The sequence below is a fragment of the Lissotriton vulgaris genome, chromosome 6, assembly GCF_964263255.1.
Source record: "Lissotriton vulgaris chromosome 6, aLisVul1.2, whole genome shotgun sequence".
Classification (NCBI taxonomy): domain Eukaryota; kingdom Metazoa; phylum Chordata; class Amphibia; order Caudata; family Salamandridae; genus Lissotriton; species Lissotriton vulgaris.
In genome coordinates, this window is record NC_141694.1 from 770553300 (window position 1) to 770574182 (window position 20883).

Here is a 20883-nt window from a genome sequence, read left to right on the forward strand (position 1 = left end):
GATGCTAAATCCACTGTGAACTAGAACCTCAAGCGAAATAAGAGACACTACAAATAAACGACATAGCATTGGTCTGCCCTCAGGAAACGTCGGAGAAAACAGGTCTCCAAACCGAAGGAAGATACCCATTGTCAGACCAATGCAAGGGGTTAAAGAGAGAATGGAGCATATGTTGGAGCTCGGACAAATAATAGCTTACTTTGCTTCCAGCTTAAAAATGCATGCAAAGTACACGTTCCGAACTTACCGTATGCTTCTTCAATATGAGCACAATAAGGATTAATACCCATTCCATTCTGCTTGGCTTCTTGCTCTCCCAAGCGCAGGATATTTTCTAGCCCATTTAGAGACACTTGCACTATTTTGGAGTCCATCACAGTCAAAAGATCGCAAAGAGGTTTGATGCAGCCTAATGCCACCAAATACCTTGGTAGAAAAAGAAACAGCATATTATGTAGACAATATGAGCTTTCAAATGATAAGAAATGTTTATTTACCAAAAAGGATGTAAAGCCCTTAACGTAAACAGTTAAACCAAAAATAATGTAAAGCACTATTTGTTCTTAATTTTATATTGCATACTGTAACGTGCATCTGTTGGATATTTTTACAAGATAAGTTGAGCAAAACCGTGAGGTATAAAATGAGATAATGATGCACCTTTGTAGTGTACTGTTTGGCTGTGCAGTGCCTTGTTGTGTTCTAGACCACTACAATAAGTACATTTTGACATTAACCAACAGATAGATACATACTTTAAAAAAAAGCCTCTTAATAGATTCAAATTGTGGCTTGTTAATTTTTTGAAATTGCTTGATGTGGTTTGTCTCTTGGGCAAATGCTTTAAAATGGTGGCCGTAACTCTATTTACATCCCCCGCCATTACTCTTAGCCATTAAATCCCCCACTATTTGACCTTATGACCAACTAAACTAAACGAATTGAGATGTTTTGAGTCAAAAGCATGTATCCGTTAAAGGAATTTGTCCATTTAAGAACCTTTTTGGGGTGGGGGAAATAATATTATGGCAAAAAAAAGTTCCCAAATAAACCAAAGATCGGTAGACCATTACTTAATTCTGACATTCATACATTTCTACCATCAATCGGTATTAATTTACCAACTGCATCCGTCACAGTGTTACAATTCCATACGAAAAATATTTTACTTGCAAAACTACACATATTTTTCTATTCAAATTTCGTAAGGGCCCTTTACTTAAAAAAAAAAATGTGTTTAAGGTTCAGTAATTGAGGGCATACTTTCCTCTATAAGGTCCATATCATCACAAAAAGGATAAAACACTCCCTGTGATGATAAGGATTAAGTTACTTACCCTGTAAGCATCTGTTCTTGGCATGTAGTGCTGTATATTCACATGCTGCCTAGTGTTGGGCTCGGATGATTGCAAGTTGTTTTTCTTCGAAGAAGACTTTCGAGTCACAAAGTAAGGTGACTCCTCCTCTTGGTGATACTGCGCACGAGCATCGACTCCATTGTTAGATTGTTCCTCCAGAAGGTGGGTGAGAATTGAGTTAAAGTAATAGTAATGTGATGTCCATGCAAGAAATGTACATAAAAGGGATGTAAAATAGTAAACTGCGACCTACACAGGCGTCCAAGGAGGTGGGAGGGAGCATGTGAAAATCAGCACTACATTCCAAGAACAGATGCTTACAGGGTAAGTAACATCAGTTCGAGTCACGTGTGGCCGTAGATATACATGCTGCGCATGAACTTGAAAGCAGTCCATTTCCCCAGGCGTTATCTAGCCCATGTTGGTCACTGTTGTTTGAAATAGGTACGTAGTACGGCATGTTCAACATTAGCTTGATGACATGCTGAAACATCCACACAATAATGTTTTGTGAAAGTGTGTGGTGTGGACCATGATGCTAATTTGCTGATGTCGGCAATGGGTATGTTCCCAAAAAGGTCACAGTAGCTCCAATTTCTCGAGGAGAGTGAACCCTAGGGGGAATTAGTAAAATAATTTCTGCTTTAGCATAACAAGTCTGAATACATTTAACAATCCAACTGGAAATTCCATTCTTTGATATTGTCTTTCCAATGTGTGGATGTGAAAAAGCAACAAATACTTGCTTAATTTTTCTAAATATTTTAGTGATGTCGATATAATACATTAAGCCTCTTTTGACATCCAAAGTATGTAGAGCCCATTCTGCAACTGAGTCAGGTTGTGGAAAGAAGACCGGTAATTCTATATATTGACTAATATCGAAGGGAGAGATTACTTTGGGAGAAACGGTAGGTTTGTTCTGAGGACAACTTTGTCCATATGTAATTGGAAGAATGGTTCTTCTTGGGTTAGTGCTTGGATCTCACCGACACGTCTTATTGAAGTGATGGCTATTAAGAATGCTACTATCCAAGACAAGTATTAGAGTTGGCAAGAATGTAGTGGCTCAAATGGAGGGCCCATGAGCCTTGTTAGCACAATGTTAAAATTAGCACAGTTTAAATTCCACGTTGGTGCTGGTGGGAGTTTGGGAGGAATTACTCTTTGAAGTCATTCCATGAACTCTTTAATGACTGGTATTTTGAATAAAGATAAAAGTAATCCATTTTGTAGCAAGGTTTACGCGTATAGAAGTGTATGCTAAACCTGATGGTTGAAGATGCACGAGATAACAGAGAGTTGTTTGTGCAGTTACCTGGAAAGAATAAACGTTTTACTTATGGCACTGGAACACAAATCTTTTCCATTTAGCTGAGAAACATTTTCTAGTTGTAGGTTTACGAGCTTCTCTAAGAATATCCACACACTATTGTGGAAGGTTTAGATATCCAAATTCTATGACTTCAGGAGCCATATGGGAAGGTTCATCTCGTTGGGATTGGGAGGTCTGATTTTGCCATGCTTCTGTGTTAGAAGGTCTGGGTTGAGTTTCTCGTGACGAACTAGGGAAAGTTATTTTAGTGTTGTGATCCATGGCTGCCAAGCCCATGTTGAGGCTATGAGAATTAGGGTGAGAGGTATTTGCATTAGCCTTCTGACCGCAAATGGAAGTAGTGGTGGTGGTGGGGGGGGAGGGAGGGCGGTGGGGGGGGGGGGGGGGGGGGGGAGGGGGAAGCATAGGCAAATATTTCTGACCAGTGCAAACATAGGGCATTGCCTTTGGATAATGGGTGAGGGAACCTGGAGGTGAAGCTTTGGCACTTTGCGTTTTCTGGTGTTGCAAATAGGTTATTTGTGGAAACCCCCATTTCTGGAAGTATGGTTGTAGTATTTGGGGGTGGAGTTCCAACTTGTGTACATTTTGCTGTGTCCTGCTGAGGAGGTCTGCAAGTTGATTGCTTGTCCCTGGTACATGTTCTGCTAGAAGATGAATGTTGTGATGCATTGCTAAGCGCCAAATTGCTTATGTTAGGTCTGATAACTGAAGACAGTGCGTCCCCCTGTTTTTACAGATAATACATAGTTGTCATGTTATTCGTTCAGACTAGTACAACTTTGTTGCTTAGGTGAGTTAGGAACAATTTCAATGTTAGGTGAACAAGTTGAAGCTCTAGGTAACTGATGTGGAGACCCTGATGTTTGGGATCCCATATACATTGAATTGTTAGATCTTGTAGATGGACTCCCCAACCTGTCAGGGAAAAGTTTTGTGAGTTCCACCATTGCAGAGAAAGATGTGTGCGGCAGTCTACCAACACTAGGGGCCAGATGTAGTAGGAAGCCTAATACCGGTCGGTAACGGCCGAAATTACCGAATTTCGACAGTTACCGACCGGTATTAGGCTTTTCTGATGTAGGGGCCTAATCTAAGGATTCGGTAATTTACTGAATCGGTAATTTAAGGAATCAGTAAATTACCTAATTCTTAAATACCGATTCGGTAAATTACCAAATTCCTAATGTAGGGAGCACTTAAATGAGTGCTTTTCCCATGTTAGGATTCGTTATTTACCATCAACTACAAGTTGGTGGTAAATAACGAAAACCCCCAAAAAAGCAATTTAATGCAAATTATTTCAGTGCCATGTGGCAGACATACATGCCCTTAGGGCATGTATGTGTGCCACATGTGCACCCATACACAATTGAGGGGTGCAACAGGCTGTCAAAGTGACACCCTGCCACCCTTCAATGTTTTCCCCCTTTTACCAAATCGTTATTTACCGATTTGGTAATTCCCATTCCTTCCTACGGGCCTCCAGGCCCATAGGAATGAATAGGGAATACCGAATCGGTAAATACCGAATCTTAACGAATCGGTAATACTCACCGAATTTTTCCCTACATAGCATTTAGCGATTCTAAAATACCGAATCCCTAAAATTCGGTATTTTAGAATCGGTAAATGTCCCTCACCCACATCTGGCCCTAGATTGTTATTGCAACCCTGTGACTGATTCCACTGTTATGAAAGGCATTCTTTCAGTGGTGTCATGGGAAGCTGTGCATGTGGGACTAATGCAATGCAGGATGCCATCAAGCCTAAAACGTGGATTACTGTCCTGAGCTAATTCCCTGTTTGAAACTGTTGAGTGTTGAGAATTGTTCCTAGGTATGGTTGTATTTTCAATGGTTGATGATTAGATTTTTGCACATTGAAGGTAAAAACTAGACTATGTAGCAAATTATCTTTTGTGTATGTAGATTGCAAATTTGAGGGTTGCTGGCTTTTATGAGTCAATCGTCCTAGTATGGGAATACATGAATGTTTTCTCTGCGTAGATGTGCTGCAACTACTGCTCGCCATTTTGCGAATATCCGTGGCACATTGGTGACTTCGAATGGAAGCACTTTGAACTGATAGTGTTGTCTTTGAATGACAAATCGTAGGTATTTGCGATGGGCAGGTTGAATTAGTATATGAAAGTAAGCATCTTTGAGGTCTAATGCTGACATGAAGTTTGACTTTCTTTAACATGGGAATTACCTACTGCAGGCCAACCATGTCAAAGTGTTCCGAAAGAATGTAATGATTTAAGGGTCTGAGATCTAAAATGGGTCTTAGTGACCAGTCTTTTTTGAGAATGAGACAGCATATTGAATATTCTTCTGTTCCTTGATATTGATGTTGTAATGGCTCTATGGCTACTTTGAGCAGGAAAGCTGTTATTTTCTGCTGCTTGAGCAGAATTTGGTGTTGCTTGGCAGATTATGTTTTTTGGGTGGAATATTTGGAGGGGTTGTGACAAGCTTTAGACAGCTGCCATGTTCGATAATGTCCAACACACATTGATCTGTTCTAATTGTTTTCCATTCTGTGAAAAATTATTGTTGACATCCCCCAACAGCTGTTAGATGATTGGGGGAATAGTAAGGGAGTCATTGTTTGGAGGAAGTGTTTGCGGTACAGGTATTATTTACCCTTTCGCGACCTCTGAAATTATTTCCTCTACAACTGCTTTTGTAGAAGGTTTTAGAAGCTGTTGTCTGCCCTTGCTTTTTGTATTGTGCACCTGTGGTATCTGTTGATGCAGCTTATGCACCTTGCTTGAAATTGGGGTGACACAAAATGAGGGTTTGAATGGCACCCATACATTTTGCGACAACAGTGTCCTTTATTTTTTCAAGTGCTGCATCTACTTGTGGTCCAAAAGGTTGCTCCTTATCATAAGGTAGATTAAAGACAGCCTCTTGAACCTAAGTTTTGAATCCTAAAACACAGAACCAAGCATGTCTGTGCAAGATTATACTTGTGTTAATTCCTCTTGCTGCTGTATCGGCAGAGTCCAGAGCACATTTAATGGAATTATTTGTAATGAGTTTTCCCTCATTAACTAGTTCATACCCCCTCTTTTTATATAGAGGAGCCCTTCCATCCCGTCCCAGTGTGCTCTATCATATGTTGCTAATAAAGCCTGACTGTTGGCTATACCCCATTGATTAGCTGATTGTGCTTCTACCCATTTACCAGATGCATCAATTAACTTTGATTCTTTGGGGGAGGTGCATTCCCTGCAGTCTGTGAATTTGCCCTTTTTCTTGCATTAGCAACCATGCATGTATAAGTCAGGTGCTAATTGACCGTTGAATTTATGGGGTCAGATTGTGCCGCTTTATACTTTTTGTCTATTTAAGTTATAATTCTTGCCCTTAAAGGATCTTTAAAAACATCACCAACGTGGCAAAAAAACTCCTTTAAGCATGGGTAAATATTGTGAAGCCCTTTATGCACGTGAGAGCCTCAAAAAGGAAGACATCTTGTATTGGGTCTTTATGTAAAGGCACTTGGTGATATGCTGCATCTCTAGCTATTAAATCTTGATAAGCTGCAGCATCTTCTGGTGGGGATGAACTTGCTGGGTCGAGGTTAGAGTCTGTATCCCCTTGTGGACCTATACAATATGCATCCAAAGGATCTTTAGGTTGTGTATCTTCTCCCATATTATCCTGCTCATGGCTAACGGGTGAATGTGTGTGTGGTTTAATTTTGCCCTCCTCTGAATGTTGTGGTAACTGAGGTGGAGGGGTATGAGATGATGATGGTGGAGTGGAAGAGGTAGGTATAGGCATATGTAGAGGGCTTGTGGCAATGTCCTTTTTGCTCTTCTAACAAGATCAGAAATGGCTTCCTCGAAAGAATCTATTTTGTTCTAGGCTGAATTTGTAAAGTTTTTTGTTTAGGATCGAACTGTTCTTGCATTGTCTTGCGAATGGGCCTGGGTGTTTTTTTTTGTTTGAAAGTGTAACATTTTAGTACCAATGCCTGCTTAGATTTAGGTGCAAGAGTGGTAGAAACCAATGAGCTGTGGGCTTTGGCCCTAGAACTCAATGGTATGGTTTGGTGTGAAGGCTCAGATTCAGCTTTTAATGTGGAGGCCCCTGCTGTAGACTTACGTTTCGATGCGGAGCACGAGGGCTGGGCCTTCGAATCGATAGAGCTGTGCGCCATGGCTTTTCTGCAGTGGCAGACCGTTAGCCGTTTTATCGGTTGGAGCCAATTCTTTGTCTTCGGATCGGGGTGATTATACTCATGGCCTGATGATCTTCGGAAGACTGCTTGTGAACTGGATCTTGTTTAGTGTCCGACTGGGAATCGAAGTACTGTATGGAAACAGACTTTACGACGGCTGCAGAGGCCTCTTCTTCTTCCTCTTTTGACTGGCAAAGGTATTTGGAGTGTAGTTTCTGCACCGCATCTCTAGATGGAGCACACATCAGTCCCGAAGTGTCTTTTTAGACCAAAATGACCTGCAGGCCTCATAGGTGTCTTCTTGATGGTCGGGCGAGAGGCATAGATTACATAACGAGTATTGATCGATATGGGGGTATTTTAAGTGGCAGTTCGGACAGAAGCAGAACGTAGTGTGTTTCATTAGCAGCTCATTTTCAGGTACAGAAGAATGATAGGAAAGAGGCACAAATGAGCATGGCTAGAAGGTCACTAAGGCGAATCGAGAAATTTGAAGCAAGGGATTGATTCAGACCTCAAGATGGAAGAAAATCTAGCCGACAGAGACAATACCTTTGGTTAGATGACTAACGGTGAACCAAAGGGAATCTGAGACTATCTTGAATCGGAGAGCGAAAGAGTACATCCGAACCAATATAACAATGGAATCAATACCCATGCGCAGTATCACCGAGAGGAGGAATCACCTTACCTCGTGACTCGAAAGACTTCTTCAAAGATGAACTACTTGCAATCATCCGAGTCCAACACTAGATGGTGGACGTATGCACAGGATGTGTATCAACAGCCACACATGCCTTGAACAATAGGAGTTATGTAAATTGTGTTATGCATCCACAAGTTTCTGTAAGTATGCCCGGGGCTTGCACAATGCTTGTATTAATTGACACCTCATACGAATATCGACTCTTCGCTTTCTGCCCTCATAAAGTGGAGTATATATTATCATGAGGACTTCGTCAGGACTAAAGAGATACTCGGGCCTCAATGTTGGTAACTTAATTGTATAAAAACATCTCCAAATACTCTTATCAAGAGAAATAATTTTAGTTCATGAAACACTCTTCTAGTGCAATACTCAATCTACTGTTGTAACCTTCTTCTTCATCACTTGTTGATTTCCGAAATGTAAAATAAATGTGAATGTCTTAATATAAGAGCTCTTGTGAACACTGCTCACCCTTCGTGACCTTATGATTGCTAAGCTTTTAATAGGAATGCGCTCACTTAAAGAGCCTATGGAGCAATCTATAACATACAAATACGTCCTTAATAAGCCTTCTTTCATTGCTTTTCATGGTGCTAGCCCAATCCCTCTTCCCAAGAATAATAAATACCTGGGTCCACCCAAAAACTTTCCCTGTGAATTTCACTCCTCTTTTCTTGCTAACAGATCTAGGTTATTTATCCTGTACACCTTCTTCTGAATTTCCAAAAGGGGTCACACTATTTTCCATAACAGTTTATAGCCTCCACACGTTCCCTTCAGCTGCCAGTGGAAACCAACTGAGCCTAAGTAATCATCTAAAAGTAACATTTTAAAATGAAGTAAAAGATAGTCCTTTGTGTACCTTATTTGTTCAGGAGTTCCTCCCGATGTCGCATTTGTGATGGCCCATGCCGCTTCCTTTCTTGTTCGGAATTCAGCCTTTTGTAGGATTTCAATTAAGACAGGAAAAATATTTGCATCTATCACTGCCTGAAAGAGAACAAAACAATGATATTATCAACACAGACTCATCAAATTCACTAAGGGCCCAATTGCGATCTTGGAGAATGGGATACTTCGTCACAAACGTGACGGATATCCCATCCGCCAAATTACACGTTGCACTGGATATAATGGAATTGTAATTTGGCGGACCGGATATCAGTCATGTTTGTGATGGAGTAACCCTGTCCGCCAAGATCGTAATCAGGCCCCTAAGTAGTATAAAATGTTAGGAAAATACAAACCAGTTTGTAATGAGATGGCCCATTTACAATGCTAGGGAAGCCAACATAGTAAGGAGGAGACTCTGAAATAAATGTTTTCCTCAATATTTCTGGAGTTATTTAAAAACAAGCATTGGCACAGCCAATAGATCGCGGCAATACAAGAGTTATTGGCATTGCCTATGTCTTTTAGCCATGATGTATAGCAGCACAGCTGCTATTCAGCATGGATGAAATTCCTTGATTAAAGTGCTGACCATAGCACATTTTTGTCTGGCAGCAGGGGTGGGAAAAACAAGATGGCACAGGGGCGGGGCAGGCAACACAACATGGGAGGGGGTGGACGGTGGTCTGGGAGAAGTTAAATAAAAAGTCATTTAGTATTTGCTAAAACGTTGCCCACACTTTTTGCATAACTTTTACCAGTCTTGTGGTTAGCTGCATCACATTACACCAACTACAACCTAAAAGGAGTTAAAACCCAGAAACTAGGAAATGGTGTTACACTTAATCATGTAGTAATCCTAGTCACTTAAAAGAACATCACAGTCAATCACCAAACTATAGTTTAAACAATCTCACTAAATAAAACATGTGCCTAAAATGTGCATTGAAACAACAAGTTTCTCAAAGAAACCTTAAACCACATATATTAATCGAAGTATAACCCAATTGGGGGAGCAAATCAACTGAACTCACAAATGTGGTCAAGAGGGGAAACCTGACTAGTTTCCTGTCACTTCAACAGTCGTTACAGTCACTCACCAAATATTAATGTAAATATATTAGAGCAGTGGGAACAGACTTAAAGGAATGACTCAGTACATTGATGTGAACGAAAAATCCTACCAGTTGCATTTTGGAGTTGAGTGAATCAACAGTACTATCTCCTTGCCGAGTTCGGAAATAATTAAGCACGGCAGAGGAGTTCCGTTAGATATAAGGGATGCTTCCGCCAACCGCCGCGTCAGCGTGCACGTTGGTCAAAGATCACGGGTCTCATCCTAAGATGGCGCCCAGTAGGTGGCAGTCTATGGCAATGTATGCAAAGCGTGTTGACATTGGAATACTAGTAAAATAAACAATCCTTTACAAAATAACAGGAGCGGGCCGCAGGTAAGATAAAAGACACATTGTATCCCTGTAAAGCTGAGCGTGAAGACAGACATCGGCATAGTAATGAAGAACAAGTTACTTACCTTCGGTAACGCTTTTTCTGGTAGATACTATATCTGCCTGTGGATTCCTCACCTTGTGAATATCCCCCTTGCGTCAGCAACGTTCGGAAATTTTCTTCGTAGCACGCCGACGTGGGCGACGTCACAGGAGCACGGCATCGCGCGTGACTCCTTCTGACGTCACCGACCCCATATCAGGCCCACGCCGGCGGGATGACGTCAGTTCCGCCCTTTTTTCCGTGCCTTCGAGGCACACGGACGGACCAACGATAGCAAACATGCAAATATACAATGTACACAGTACATATAGAACTAAATCAATACAATAGTATAAACCATATATACAGAAAGACCAGGTATAGCAGAGTGGACAACGGGGAGGCGGGTGGGTCAGTGAGGAATCCACAGGCAGATATAGTATCTACCAGAAAAAGCGTTACCGAAGGTAAGTAACTTGTTCTTCTGATACATACATCTGCCGTGTGGATTCCTCACCTTGTGAATAGATTCCCACAGCAGTCCCCACTCCCGGAGGAGGGTGCCCACTCTGCTACACCAGAAAGTCTTGGAGGACAGAACGCGCGAAGTGGCCATCCCTCCTCACCTCGGTATCCAAGCAGTAATGCTTCGCGAAAGTGTGGAGGGAGGCCCAAGTCGCGGCCCTGCAAATATCCTCAACAGGTACACCCCTAGACAAAGCAGATGTTGCAGACTTTGCTCTAGTTGAATGAGCTCTAATACCCTCAGGAGGGTCCTTACCCGCAAGAGAGTAGCAGATCTTGATGCACAGGATTATCCACCTGGAAAGAGTGCGCTTGTGCACCGCTCTGCCCTTCTTGCAGCCAGCAAAGCCAACAAACAGCTGGTCGTCCATCCGGAAGTCCTTAGTCCTGTCCAGATAGAAAGACACCGCCCTCTTAGGGTCCAGGCGATGCAGCCTCTCTTCCTCCTTAGACGGGTGAGGGGGAGGATAGAAGGTAGGAAGGGTAATGGACTGCCCAAGATGGAAAGGAGTCACCACCTTAGGCAGAAAAGCAGCCCTGGTCCTAAGAACCATCCTTTCAGCATGAATGGTCAGGGATGGGGGTTTGGAACTCAGAGCTTGAAGCTCACTTACCCTCATTGCCGAGGTGATTGCAACAAGGAAGATAGTTTTAAAAGAGAGAAGCCTCAATGGACACTTGTGCAAGGGTTCGACGGGAGAACCCATTAAAAAGGTCAGCACAAGATTCAAATCCCAATGAGGAACAATAAAAGGAGTAGGAGGAAACATATTCATGAGACCCCTCAAGAATCTCAAAACCACCGGAGATTTAAAGAGAGAAGGCTGATCCGGCAAACAAAGAAACGCCGATAAGGCCGAAAGATAACCCTTGACCGTGAACACAGCCAAACCTTGCTGTGCCAGATAAAGGGCAAATTGTAAAATATTAGACAAATGAGCCTTCAAAGGGTCAATATCCCTCTCCCTGCACCAAGAAACAAATTTTGACCACCTATAGGAGTAAATGGACTTAGTGGTGTCACGCCTGGCAGAGAGAATGACATCCACCACCTCGTGAGGGAGAGAAAAAGAACTCAAGTTGCCCCGTTCAATCTCCAGGCATGAAGGTGTAATGTCTGGAGGTGGGGGTGTAGAACCTGCCCCTCCATCTGAGAGAGGAGGTCTGCCCTGTGAGGGAGACGGAGCGGCGGGTGAGAGGAGAGGTGGAGTAGGTCCGAATACCACACCCTTCTTGGCCAATCCGGAGCAACCAATATGACTTGGGCCCGGTCTTGACGAATCTTCCTCAGAACCCGAGGAATCAAAGGTATGGGAGGAAACGCGTAAAGGAGTTGATCTCCCCAACCCAACTGAAACGCGTCCCCCAATGCTCCTTGCATCGGATACTGGAGACTGCAGAATGAAAGGCAGTGAGCATTCTCGCGAGTGGCAAAAAGATCCACCCGAGGAGTCCCCCACATCTGAAAGATGACGTGAACAACCTCCGGGTGAAGCCTCCACTCGTGGTCGGCAGAGAACTGCCGACTGAGACTGTCTGCACGAACGTTCAGAACTCCGGCCAGATGATTTGCCACCAGACAAATCTGATGGTCCTGAACCCAGGACCAGAGACGCAGAGCCTCTCTGCAGAGACACTGTGACCCTACTCCTCCCTGCTTGTTGATGTACCACATCGCAGTCGTGTAGTCCGTTAGGACCTGAACCGAACGACCGCGAAGGGAAGGGAGGAAGGCCTTGAGCGCCAAACGTATCGCCCTCAATTCCAGAAGGTTGATGTGAAACAACCTTTCTTCCGGAGACCAAAGACCTTTGACCTCCAGGTCTCCCAGATGAGCACCCCACCCGAGAGTGGATGCATCCGTTATCACTGTGGCCACTGATGGAGGCAGTTGAAAAGGCTTTCCTTGCGACAGATTGCCTTCCACGCCCCACCAAGACAGATCCGCTGCAGCTTCCCTGGAGATCTTCACTGACTCCCTGAGATCTCCGTTGTGCTGATACCACTGCCTGCGGAGGCACCACTGGAGCGCCCTCATGTGCCAGCGTGCATGACTGACCAACAGAATGCAAGAAGCCATCAGACCGAGCAGGCGAAGGACCTTCAGGACTGGAACAACCGCTCCATTGTAGAATAAAGGAATCATTTCCTGAATGTCGTGAATCCTTTGAGGTGGAGGGAATGCACGACATATAGAAGCGTCCAGTACCGCACCTATGAACAGGTTGCGCTGGGAGGGCACCAGGTGAGATTTGGGTACGTTTATCGAAAAACCCAACCTGTGTAACAACTGAGTTGTCTCCTGCAGATGATGGAGCACCATCTCCGGCGACTCTGCTTTGATCAGCCAGTCGTCTAGATAAGGGAATACAGGAATCCCTGACCTTCTGAGATGCGCAGCCACCACTGCCATCACCTTGATGAAAACTCGAGGCGCAGTAGTAAGTCCAAACGGGAGGACCGCAAACTGGTAGTGCTGCGATCCCACCGTAAAACGGAGATACTTCCTGTGCGACTTCAGGATTGGGATGTGAAAATACGCATCCTGCAAGTCGATCGACACCATCCAGTCTTCTTCCATCAGCGCCAGAAGAACCTGAGCAAGGGTGAGCATTTTGAACTTCTCCTGTTTGAGATAGAGGTTCAAAATCCTGAGATCCAGGATCGGCCGAAGCCTGCCATCCTTCTTGGGAATCAAGAAATACCGGGAGTAGCACCCTTGACCCCTCTCCTGCTCTGGAACCACCTCTATTGCACCCTTTCGAAACAGTGCCAGGACTTCCTCCTGCAGGAGAAGCAGGTGGTCCTCCGAACAATAACCTTGGCAAGGAGGGTAATTGGGAGGGAACTCCTGAAAAGGAAGTGCATACCCATTCTCTACGAGATTGAGAACCCAAAGATCTGATGTAACCGATTCCCAATCTCGTAGAAAGTGAGTAAGCCGACCCCCTACTGGCCCTACATGATCCAGAATGGAGGATCTAGGGCTGCTTTGCTGATGCGGGTGGGGGTTGGGCATTATTGGAGGAAGTGGAGGAAGAGGAGACTTGACGTCCACGTCCACGACCCCTCTGTCTACCTCTATAGGACCTATATAGAGGGTTCTGCTGCTGCTGCTGTTGTTGTTGTTGGCCCTGCTTGAAGGGACGAAAAGAAGATTTACCAAATCCCTTGAATTTTCTAGTCGTCGACCCTCTCATCTGCAGACCCAAAGATCTTGCAGTGGCACGGCTGTCCTTAAACCTCTCCAAGGCCACATCAGCCTTCTTACCAAAAAGGCCAGTTCCTTCAAAGGGTAAGTCCAGCAATGTAGACTGCACATCCGCTGAGAAATCAGAAGACTTTAACCATGCGGCTCTCCTGGTCGCAATGGATGAGCCCATAATTCTAGCAACAGAATCCACAGTGTCCATGCCGCTTTGAATGACCATGCGGGCCGCAGCCTGAGTGTCAGAGACCACTTCATTAAAGTTCTTCTTATCCTCCTCAGGAAGTTTTGATGACAATTGCTTCACTGAGTCCATTAGCGCATGCACATATCTACCTAAAAGGCAAGTAGCATTTGATGACTTAAAAGCCATGCTCCCAGAAGAGAAAGTCTTCTTCGCAGACTGATCTAATTTCTTAGACTCTTTGTCAGCTGGCACTTGAGGGAAAGAGCCTGCAGCCCTATTAGAGCAAGCCGCCTGAACCACAAGACTTTCCGGAGATGGATGCGAAGAAAGAAATGCAGGGTCATCAGGAGCCACCCTATAGCGCCTTGCAATAACCCTCGAAACTGCGGGAGCAGACAACGGCCTCTTCCAAATCTCCTTAAATGGATCCGTCAAGGCATCAGTAAATGGCAGTGTAGGCTCAACAATTGAAGAAGGAGAATGCAAGACTTCAGTGAGGATGTTGGGCTTGTACTCCACTGTGGGCAGCTTTAAGCTAAGAAGGTCAGCAGCCTTCCTAATAACCACGTGATAGGGTGCCACGTCCCTTGATGGAGCATCAGAAGTCGAAGGCAGACCCCACTCGGGAGAGAGTTCCAGACCACTAGCATCCCGAAGCTCATCGAAATCATCATCATGATCAGGAAGCTCGCCTTCTTCCACATCAGAACTTTCATCATCTTTTTGTTCGAGAAGACGCTGAGCTCTTCGCCTCGACCACTCCAAACGAATCGAAGTCGACGGATCCGGTAACGACTCCGACGGAGCCTGTTCCGACGTCGATCGAGGAGCCGGAGCAGCAGAACGAGAGTCATGAACAGGTGTGGTACCTCGATCTCGACTGCGAGGTCGATCCGGAGTCGGCGAAGCCGCATGCGGAGTCGAAGACCTCGGTGGAGCCGTACCGAGCCATGGTGAAAGAGGCGCCGGCATGAAAGGCATAAATGGAGCTGGGGCGTACGACTGAGGAATACCCAGATTATACGATAATGGACCCATGGAACCAACAGGCGCTCCAGTGGGGTACATTGCCCTAGAATATACTCCAAACATCGCATTGAGAAAATGCGAGGGATCCTGTCCAGGACCAGGAAAGGAAGGGTACGGACCTACCGGATGTTCCAATGGAGGCCGCCCCGACACATCCTCACCCTGACCTTCTGGGTTCACAGGAGTCTCCGCTGAAGCCGGATCTTGAGGAGTCACCTCATCTTCCTCTTCATGCTCCGAGGATACCGGCTCCGGGTCCGGCTCCGGCTCCGGAGCCGGAGAACCTTCTTTTGATAAAGCAGGCGAAGGAGAGACAAAGTCTTTACGATGTTTGTGAGACCTTCTCTTCGAGTCAGAGGATTCCTTCTCCGAATGATGTTTCGAACTGTGCTTCCTCCTCTTATGCTTTCTCCTCGAGGAGCTCGAAGCGTGACCGGAAGCCGACTTAGATCTAGACCTAGATCTTTCTCTGGATTTTGACTTCGCTTTAGATCTCGACTCCTCTCCAGACCTCGAACCCGCTCTGGATCTCGACGCCGATCTCGACTTCGACCGAGACCTTTGCTTCGACTTCGATCTTCGTGACATCGATCTCGAATATCGTCCAGAATCCTGTTTCACTTTCGCCAAAAGTAATTTAGCTTCACGCTCTCGAAGCGCCTTTGGATTCATTTTAAAACAGGAATCGCAGTTCTTGACGTCGTGACTCGAACCAAGACACCACAAACAATCCTTATGTGGGTCAGTGATGGACATCATGCGGGCACAAGACCTACATGGCTTAAAGCCTGTTTTCCTCGACGACATCTCCGGAGAAGAACCAAGTCGTAAGAGAGAAACAGTGACAATTATTTAACAGAAAGATACTAGGTATCGCAGAAGATCCCGAAAACCGTTAGCGTCGGAGACGCGGAAAAAAGGGAACTGACGTCATCACGCCGGCGTGGGCCTGATATGGGGTCGGTGACGTCAGAAGGAGTCGCGCGCGATGCCATGCTCCTGTGACGTCGCCCACGTCGGCGTGCTACGAAGAAAATTTCCGAACGTTGCTGACGCAAGGGGGATATTCACAAGGTGAGGAATCCACACGGCAGATGTATCTATCAGAAAAACTGTAGTCTGATCTTAAAATGAAAGGAGTGGGCGGCAGGTATGATGTCTCATGTAAGATACATTGCAACCCTGTAGAGTAGAGCAAGCAGGCGAAATAATGAAAAACTAAAGTCCAATCACACAATGACGGAGTTGGCTGCGGAAATGGTGATTCATGCAAGATACATTGTATCCCTGTAGAGCCGAACCAATGACTGTGGTTATTTCCAAAGACAGGCTGATGGATCCATTTCACCTTGGTCTTTGAATGCACAGCAAATGTGATGAGATAAGATTTACAGGCCTGTTTACAGAAAGGAAGCTTGGAGTGAGTGAAAACACGAGCGCTCATGTGAAGTGCTCTTCAACAAAGAAAAAAGTAGTTCATGAATCAGTTGCTAAAATGGGAACCGTGGATGGATAGTAATTATTGGTCAATGCTCTCAGTGAGGGCTAGGCACAGGAAGAGGCATGACGCATGTGTGCTATGGACAAATGGGAAGAAAGAACATGAGAGCAACAATGGAGCCAGCAAATGGAAAGGTTGTGGGCGGGCTGAAGCACACATAGTGAATTCAAGTCTCTTTCAAGACAAGATTTCAAAAGTATTATTTTCTTTTTATTTATTACGTTAAATACTAATGTTGCATACTGTCTAAAATTGAGACAAAATCTTTAACATATTTGTGGAATCGAAAAAATTATGTTTTTCAAATTCACAAGACAAAAATATGGAAAGCAAGATTTTTGCAGAATAGAAGTCTGCATAATTATTGTGCATGAATGAAAAGTTCTATAGATCTAGTATTAGTGAACAATTCATAGGCGCAATGGACCAATTTCAAAGACAAAGTAGAAAATTAAGAAAATGGAGACTTACATTTGTGCTATGTGGACATTCACGCTGTTTCTCCCGAATTAGGAAAGTCCCATTTGAACAGAATGGACATCTGTGCCTTTCATAAAGTTCCATTCGCACAGTTGCAATTTTATGGTTAAAGAAAAAGTACATTTGTACAATCTTTGCATTTTTACTTCACACATGGCCAATTCACTCAGCCTTAATACAGGCATGCTTGAATACGCCTACAATTTGAATAGCTCTAGTGTGTTTCACTTCACAAAATTAACAGGCGAATACCAGACTATACACCTATGATGTCGACGAGAATTCTGTGGACAATCTGCATACTATTACTAGCTGCTGGGTTAGCATACATATGTAATGGCATAATTCCTCTTTTCTTCTTCACATAGAAAAGTTTCTCCTATGTGAAGACATCAAACATGATGGAGTCTCAACACTTTGCTTGAGTATGTCTTGTTATTTAGTGATGTGCTGCTATATGCTGTTAGGTGCTGCCAAACACTGTGCTCAGGCCTAGTGTCTACATAACACACTGCATATGGCCACCAGCTGTGAGCAGCTGGAGTTAGGGGAAGGGGGCTAGGTGTAAGACCTGACCTTAGACCAGGCCCTGGATCTGGCTACCGTGTAGACATAACCCACCAGGGACACCATTCAGCAATGTGAATAGATATTGAGTGCAAGGCCTGGGCTGAGGCCAAGCCATGTGCTGAGAACTTTTACGGACATATCTTATCATACTGTGCCTTCAAAAGTGCACAGAGGATTTTGAGGGCATGACCTATAACTTAGCCCTGTGACCAGCCCTTGCATGGGCATAACCCCTTCTATATGCTCTTCCGCACTGTACACTGAGGCTTGAGCACAAGGCCTAGTCTTTGCACCCAATACGCAGGTGGATCAAGTCACAATTGCCAAAGCAGTTTCTTATATCTGCATAATTTTGCCCTGTGGACCAGAAACAGGTTGAACAGCAAACTGCACATCATTAGACCGTTCAATACAACAATAATGGTTTCTAATCAAAATTGAAATTCCGTGCCTGGAGATGTTGTGCTTTCTATCATAGTGTCTTTTGTTGATATGGACTTGCACTATCTGTGCTATTTATAGGAAAGTCATTGATTATGTTAATCATGAGGATGTTATGGCACCATTGATGTCACGGTACATCATCTGTGATGTCTATGGCACGATGAGCAGTGCACTGAGGGTCAGTCATGGTTAGTGCAGCTAACCATAACTAGCCAGTTTCTGTGTTTTTTTAAAATAGATTTTGTTTCACATACACATCATCACGTTACCAATGTTTTTATGGGTTTTTCAGAGGGTTTATTAATATTAAACATATGGTAATATCTTACAAACAAAAAATGCTTTAACTTAAATTATCTTTACCATCTTTTTTAGTGAATTTTTGTTTCTTGATGTTATACTACAACAACTTCCCACATTTATGTATTCAACTAGTTCCAACGTTCTCGCAACCAACCCTCCTCCTACTCTCCCCCCTGTGAAAGGCTGTGCACAACAGAAGTTGGCTGCAGGACATGGCCTTAGACCAGACCCTATGCCTCACCCCTTGTGTAGCTAACCACTGCTGCACACAGCCTGCAGCAGTGTATAGTGTCAGTAGCCCACATGGCCTAACCCACAGTCAGCCCAAACATGCAACCACTCTGATGCCATCACCAACTGTGCATAGCCTCAGCTATGTGCAGACTGGATTGGCTGTAGATGTCCCAATCACACAATGAGGTTGTGGGCTGGATAAACAGACATAGAGGCTGTATGTACTTCTTATTGATTGTATATTTTATTGAATGTTGGGTAAACAAAAGGGCAGCATCAGGCTTCACTGTACCCTCCTTTGCTTCTTATCTTTCCTTTTCCTCTTTCTATCCATCGTCTTGTCTATGGCACATCCCGAAGGCTTGGAAAAGGAGATAAGAAAGGAGCGGTAAGTATTGTGGTTTCCCTAATCACAGGGATGACGTCTACCCTTCACCACACCCTTTTTGTGTGTTGGTGTGGTAAATACCCATAGAGGAAGGCAAAGATTTCCAAAAATAAAATCACGACCGAACTTCCCATCCAACTGAGTGTTCCATAGGTTTCCTCACCTCATGCAGACAATAAAAGAAAGAATAACCTGTACATTATTCTGGTGTTTCCCATACACCGGTTCTGCATGACAATAGTGCTGCTTTTAGTGTCAAGGTGGCTTCAGACGTGGCTGGGTGAGAGACAGGGGAATTGTATGGAGAAACTCTGCATACGTGCTCCCCTCCCGAACGGGCTTTAACTCCCCTTTCTCCCCTATATTCTACCCACCCGTCCTGTCTGACTTACCCACTCCACTGCAACTTTCCAGAGTTGCGGCTACACTTCTGGGTGCTCCGGAGGGCTCCACTACTACTCACTCCACTTCTCCGACTCGTCTTCAGCCTTGCTGTCCTCTCGGAATTCCTTTTCGGGGTTAGGGTTGTTTCCTTCTGCTCGCGGGAATGCTCCTCTGTCCCACAACAGCTCCAAGTATGATGTACGACCCCCTCTCTCTCTGCCTTGGTCCTTCTTTTCTTTCTCTTCTGGCTTTCTTCCAGGGTCAGCCTCTCTTTCCTGGTTTCTGTTCACCTAGTCCCGGTCCTCCTTTAGTACCACATCACAAGGGGGGTTTTACGTACAGAGGGGTAATGCGTGATCTCTTTTCTTTCCAGGATAAACCCGGGTTTGGTCCTTTTCAAGGCAGACTCAATTCCTGGATTGGAGGTAAATATCGGGGAATAGGGTGGATCTCCTTACAGAGGCCAACTGCCACTGCGCATGGCCTTCGACAGCGACTGGCTGCAGAACCTGTGCACAATGTGCCATAGAGCCAGACCCTTCTTTGCATGGGTTAATCAAAACCAACTGGTTCTAATGGGGTATACAAATTACTTTCACCTGAAATTACTAATTTAGTCATGGACGAATTTGAAAAACTATGTGTATGTGGCGACACCAACCCCTACAAGATGCAAATTGGGTTTTGGTGTCGCTATATAGATGATATCTTCATGATTTGGGAAGGTGATGACAATCAATTGACTGAATTCGATAATTGGCTGAATATGAGGACTAACGATTTAAAATTTACAGTATCTAAGGACAATCAAAAACTCAACTTTCTAGATGTTTGGATTGTACATAACAATGGTCATCTAGAAGTCAATTTACATACAAAGCCAACAGACAGAAACACATTGTTGCATTTTTCTAGCGGTCACCCACGTAGTCTAAAAGAAAATCTACTTTACGGACAATTTATCCAGATTAGGAGAAATTGTACTAATAAGGAGGATTACTTTAAAATTGCAGAAACACTGAAAATGAAACTGCTAAATCGAGGTTATCCAAGAAAGTTAGTCAAAACTGCACTAAAAAGAGCATGGTATACACCAAGAGAGGAGTTATTGACACCTAAGCAACGTTCAAATGCTACACCTCTAACTTGTGTTTTTACATATGGAACTAAAGCCAATCAAATTAAGAAGATCATCTTAAAAAATTGGTGACTAGTAGAACAGTTAGGAATCCCAAAACCTTTATTTGCCTTCAAAAAAGGAAGAAATCTCCAACAACAACTACTGAGAGCCACAAGGAATCCTATTGATCCCCCTATTGATCCCCCTAAAAAAGATACAAGGAGTTTACCTCCAGTTGTGGTACATTATAGATGTCAAAAATGTGCAGCATGTTGTTTGACAGCAGATTCAAAAGAGATTTACCTAAACGGACAGAAACCTATACAACAAACTTTTTCCAACTGTAACACAAAAAGTGTGATTTGTTGTATACAATGTCCTTGTGAAAAAGTCTATATTGGACAGACAATCCAACCCGTAAAAAATAGGATTCTACAGCATAGTCTAGAGTTAAGTGTAAAACTGCAGGTGCACCATTGGTACAACATTTTCTAACAGAAACCCATACAGAAAATGAAATTAGCTGGT

General features: G+C 44.0%; 1 protein-coding gene across 4 annotated transcripts in view; it reads right to left on the reverse strand.

Annotated features, from left to right (window-relative positions):
* Positions 1-20883, reverse strand: part of LOC147707956 (importin subunit alpha-6) — a 395564-nt gene that overhangs the window by 73216 nt on the left and 301465 nt on the right. For all 4 annotated transcript variants that reach the window (XM_086926751.1, XM_086926753.1, XM_086926754.1 and 1 more), the window contains exons 12-13: positions 8463-8590; positions 248-426 (exon numbers count right to left, since the gene is read on the reverse strand). In XM_086926751.1, the coding sequence (XP_086782877.1) occupies positions 248-426; positions 8463-8590 (307 nt within the window). The remainder of the gene's footprint in view (positions 1-247; positions 427-8462; positions 8591-20883) is intronic.